The following is a 5,918-nucleotide window of genomic DNA, read 5'->3' on the forward strand; positions in this document are numbered from 1 at the left end:
TGACATGATCTGATATCGTGTACTGAAACGAAGACAGTTGGAGTGTGGAAGGTGTTTATAAATCCTTTAAAAACATGCATATAAATTTAATTTGTCAAAATATTTTCATCGTTTTGAAACCATGACCTGTTCACTGACAAAATTCCGTGCTGCATCTGGAATTTTGTCAGTGAACAGGTCGAAGTTGCAAAGTGACGAAAATATTTTGACAAATTAAATTTATATGTTGAAGTGAATCTTAACGGTGTTTGTGTGCTTTTAAATGGCTTATAAACACCTTCTACACTGCAACTGTTTATATATATATATATATATACATAGATAGATAATATATCTTGCCTAAGAGCAACAACTCAAATGTCAAACTGGTGACCTTATAGATTTCTAGTGAATAGTTGTACATTTAAGTTAATCACTCTTGTAACTGATATAAGAGAGGATTGAGAATATTCGAATATATCCAGCTCAAAGCAAATAATTAGTTTAAAATGTTCAAATTCAACTCGTGTGCAACCAGGGTCAATAAATTCAACATCAGCAATAAAGGAATTTAATGTTTCTTGCCAGTTTTGCCTTTCATTTCGATTCTTCTCGAATACAATAACGGAAGAGAGAATATCAATGAATATTCTGAGCACTGCTCAGGGCAGCTGCTCTTTCACTCTTTTATTTGTTTCAGCCATTTGACTGCAGCCATGCTGGAGCACCGCCTTTAGTCGAGCAAATCGACCCCAGGACTTATTCTTTGTAAGCCTATTACTTATTCTATCGGTCTCTTTTGCTGAACTGCTAAGTTATGGGGACGTAAACACACCAGCATCAGTTGTCAAGCGATGGTGAGGGGACAAACACAGACACACATACGGCACGTAAAAAGCACCATTCAAGTGTGGTCGATGCCAGTGCCGGCTGACTGGTCCCATGCCGGTGGCGCATAAAAGGCACCATTTGAGCATGGTCATCGCTAGTGCCACCTGACTGGCTCCTGTGTCAGAGGCATGTAAAAAGCACCATTCAATACCAGTACCGCTTAACTGGCTCTTGTGCCGGTGGCACGTGAAAAGCACCCACTACACTCTCAGAGTGGTTGGCATTAGGAAGGGCAGCCAGCAGTTGAAACTTTGCCAGCTCAGATTGGCATAATGCAAGGCACCCAGTCCATGCTGTATGGTGTTAGGAAGGGCATCCAGCTGTAGAAGCAAAGCCAAAGCAGACATGAGAGCTTGATGCAATCCTCTGGTTCACTGGTTCTTCCTGAACCATCCAATTCACACCAGCGTGGAAAATGGACATTCAATTCTGATAATAATAATGACATTATATATCATGATTAACTATCAAAGTCTTCAGTTGAACATCCAACACTTGATCAATGATACTCTATTCTACTCTACAAACATTTAATTTTATTTCATGCTGAATATCTGAAATCCTCTAAGAGTTTTATGACCAAATGAAAAGTCTATCATTAAATATTGGAATATTTTCTTCCCCATCATTCTGTCTTTCATGTACAGGGAAGCAAAACCAACATAAAGCCTAAACCCAGCATCATGTGTCTACACATGTTTCAAATGCTAAATCATTCACTATGCAAACATAGCTTTTATTATAAATATAATACTCAGCTCCTAAAAAAAAAAGATAATATTTAGTTCATACAAATCTCTTAATCCCTATTAATAGTCCATCTCTACTGTCCAGGCAACACTCTTTACTCAGACTCCACTCCAAAAAGCTGGTGTCTGCACATCTGAGGATTTCATTCTCCCCCTATTTCAACTCCTTTAACCACCACTAACTCTTGAAGTGTAACAGATTCAAAACCGAGGCAGCCAAGCAGATATCACAATCAAACCACAGTACTTCCATGCGATTGGTCTATTAAGCATCCAATCAGCATCAAGCCATTGTGTGATTTGATTTTAGAGAACTTTCTCTTTAGGCCCTACCTAAAGGCAGTTTTAGGCAGTAATCACAGAATGTTGAGGGAACCGCCTGATGTCTCTATTCTCATCTTCACATGCAACCAACTAAGACAGATGGCAGATAGCTTTTATCTTTGACTTGTTTCAGTCACTAGGCTGTGGCCATGCTGGGGCACCACCCTGAAGAATTTATTGTTGAATAAATCGACACTGGCACTTATTTGTTTATTTTTCTTAAAGCCAGGTATTTATTCTCTTTTGTTGAACCACTAATGTTACAGGGACGTAAACACACTAACACCAGTTGTCAAGTGGTGGTGGGGGACAAACACTGACACAAACATATATATACACACGATGGGCTTCTTTCAGTTTCAGTCTACCAAATCCACTCACAAGGTTTTGGTCAGCCTGAGGCAATGGTAGAAGAAACTTGCCCAAGGTGCCATGCAATGGGACTTACCACCAATATAGCATAATAATTTTCCATTTATGATGAGTCAGCCACAAATTGCTATATCAGTCGACTTGTCATAAATCCCGAGCTGTTTCCCACTCCCAGTGTGTAATTACTGTTGTTATTATTTGAAAAAAGACCAACAAAGTTAAAACACTAGGGGCAGTAATAAAATCTTTTGTTAATTGTTCATGAATGATGTTAATTACTTCTACACACAGCCGAATACACTTTCCATTCACCAGCAACAACAGCAACTACCACACGCTTCACAGAAGCATTTCTCTTTCTCTATCAATAACATCTCATTTCGCTCTTCTCTGAAATCATAATCCTTAATTAATCCAATCCTCACTACTTCTCTTGGCTTTCACACTTATCCCCATATTAATGTTACCTTTCACCTCCAAACCCAGCTGATAATAACTCTCTCTTGACCTACCGGCTCGTTTGACCATTGCCTTATTGGAATGATCTTGCTACAAATCCACATTCTCTCCCTCCTCCAATGCCAGGGGATTTTTTTTTGAAAGTCAGCTGACTGGCTACAAAATTGCTGACTATTCCTCTTCCTGCTGTCTTCACCTGTGGCAGAATTGCACCAACACGAGACAGTGGCCTCTAGCGTATTTGATCTTTGGTAAGAGCTTTCCAAACAAGTCCCATACCACATGAAATCGAGCATCTTCAACACCTGTGTTCTTCCAGTTAGTTTTATATGGCCTAGATTGTCAACTGGACTTCTGCTACACTAGAGAAACAGCAAGTCTTTCAGAATTATGTAATGCAAATTATTAATAACACCAAACTCTCAGACTGTGTCAGAATGGAAGATCTAAGACAACTAAATTGCCACCAATCACCTTTGTCATCAAAAGTAAAGCACAGGTGTTTCATTTCTGACAAATGAAAAACAGATAGGTGGATGATGGAAACCATATCCAAGATTTAGACTTAGATCTGTCCTGACCCCAGGAACTTGACCCAGTTTCCATTGCATATAAGTAACAACATACCTCCCCGACTGAATGGGATGCCAGTCCTTTATAGGGTTAACTTCCAAGTTATTGCTGGAACCCATTTACAGCCGGGTGGACTGGAGTAATGTGAAATGAAGTGTTTTGATTAAGAACACAACACACTACCCAGTCTGGGAATTGAAACCACCATCTTGCGATTGTTAATGCAACACCCTAACCATTGGGCCATGTGCCTTCACTGACTCAAAAAAGAAAAAAAATCAAACTAAGACTACTAAGTCTATAAACACTAATAACCTACGGTGTACTTAGTTGTTAATAAGATTTATTTTTTAGTTATTTTTATAATTGATAATTACATTAAAATTTAAAACAATAAATATATAAAACTAAAAATTTCATAAAGTATGAAACACAAGCTTTAAATTTACTTCCTTTCCTGTTTAAACTATCGTTTATTACACAGTGGTAGCTTCACTCCATGAACGGAATATTTTTTCCTTTATATTATAAAGAGGAAGATAAATTAAATGAGAAAGAATTTGTAGCATGTAGTAATTAGAAAACTACACACAGTTTAATTGCACAATGACTGTACACCACTATCGGTTATAATAATTGCAACATATCCATACCAGTGTGGTGTATATTAAATGTAACATGTGACATACCATCATTTTTGTCTTTTGTTTTGTTAGCTTCATCTTTTTTCGACTGGTCATCTGTTTTCACTTCCTTGTCACCAGAGTCTTCTTTCCTGTCACCCTAAAATTACAGAAATATAAAAACAATCACTAGGACATGCACAAAGAGCTTTTCTGCCACAGAAATAACCAGTTTGTACACACAAAAGACAACAAATAAATGAATGAACTGACTTCACAAGATACGGAAAACATTTCAACTAGTTTCATTGGTTCAGATTATTTGATGGCCAATTAGAATAATGGGGCTTAAACTCTTCTCTTTGCCAGAGAACATTGGCAAATAGGAATGTAGATGTTACAGTTAAAGAAAGAGGATTTTTACTTGCTAAATATAGAGACAGCAATCCTAGTTCATAATGGGACAGTTTGGGGCAGTCACTGTTCACTGTATGTAGACCACATGTTTCATGTACGGTAGGGTGTTACAGATATAACAGGAAATTCATGTGAATGGAGGTGGAATGGACTCAACCAGCTCTGAGGAGGTCATTCTAGTAGCAATAGGAAAGGCAGAGAGAGAGAGAGAGGACAGTGTACCTGTGGATTTGAGGCTGGAGAGGGTCTTTGAGTGACTTCATGCCAATCAGCTGGACGGAGTTTAAGAAGTTTGTGTGTGTGCAGCAAGAGAATCTCAGATGAGAAAGCAACATTCCATTGTCAGCCTCACCTAAGCTTTGTAAAGTGTTAATAATTGTGTGGGGGGGGGGGGCAGAAGTATGTTCTGAATCTGAGAAGGGTCAAGTGTTAGGATGTAGTCCTAGCTATGTTAAGGAGGTGCTTTCAACAGTAGAGGTCCTCAGTGATAGGGAGAACCAGCATTTGGAGTGATTGTGGGGCCTTTAGTTGTGTGTTGCTCATGTTTAAAGGTGTTGGTGTTTTTACATCCCCATAACTTAGTGATTTGGTAAAAGAGACCAATAGAATAACTATCAGGCTTTAAAAAAAAATAGATATTGGGGTTGATTCATTCAAGATGGTGCCCCAGTATGGCCGCAGTCTAACGACTGAAACAAGTAAAAGATAAAAGATAAAAGGTTCACTGCCTTTTGAATCAGCACAAGGAAGTGTGATGAAAGTGTGATGGAAGTGTATCATATTTCCTGATATTGCCAATGGTGACAAAAAAGTAGACATGCAAAGGTACCTGCTATATGATGGGGTAACACTGGGTTTTTTCCCATATTTTGCTAGATAAAATGGAAACATGTGTGACTGCCTGGTATCCTTTTTGTATTCCTTGATTTTTAATTCAAATTTCTAATCCCACCTGTAAAGAGATAATTACCTCCCTTCGCATAAATGATAATCCACAAGGCTCTGTACGTAAATGAAAATAAAACTAATACAAATAAACCTCTTTTCTAAAAATGACTGAATATTTTTTAATGGAAAAACGTTTTTTTGGGAAAAAAGCATTAAGGATTCTAGCATAAAACCTAGAGACAAAATGTCCAGATTTAACCTACGTTATATGTGTAACACTTTATAATGTACTCATCAGTATTGTTTTCTTTCGGTGGACTTGAGCGTTTGTAAATTGATGTAGGGGCAGAATTGGTAGGGTACTATATAAAATAGTTGTGTGAGAGTAGAGAGTTGATAGAATTGGTAGGGTACCATATAAAATAGTTGTGTGAGAGTAGAGAGTTGATAGAATTGGTAGGGTACCATATAAAATAGTTGTGTGAGGGGTAGAGGGTTGATAGAATTGGTAGGGTACCATATAAAATAGTTGTGTGAGGGTAGAGGGTTGATAGAATTGGTAGGGTACCATATAAAATAGTTGTGAGGGTAGAGAGTTGATAGAATTGGTAGGGTACCATATAAAATAGTTGTGTGAGGGGTA

General features: G+C 38.0%; 1 protein-coding gene across 2 annotated transcripts in view; it reads right to left on the reverse strand.

The window, feature by feature from the left end:
* LOC106880951 (glutamic acid-rich protein) overlaps positions 1 to 5,918 on the reverse strand; it is a 68,523-nt gene that overhangs the window by 5,664 nt on the left and 56,941 nt on the right. For both annotated transcript variants that reach the window (XM_014931134.2, XM_052976204.1), the window contains exon 2: positions 4,037 to 4,130. In XM_014931134.2, coding sequence (XP_014786620.1) covers positions 4,037 to 4,130 — 94 coding nt within the window. The remainder of the gene's footprint in view (positions 1 to 4,036; positions 4,131 to 5,918) is intronic.

Source organism: Octopus bimaculoides, chromosome 1, assembly GCF_001194135.2.
Source record: "Octopus bimaculoides isolate UCB-OBI-ISO-001 chromosome 1, ASM119413v2, whole genome shotgun sequence".
NCBI classification, from domain to species: domain Eukaryota; kingdom Metazoa; phylum Mollusca; class Cephalopoda; order Octopoda; family Octopodidae; genus Octopus; species Octopus bimaculoides.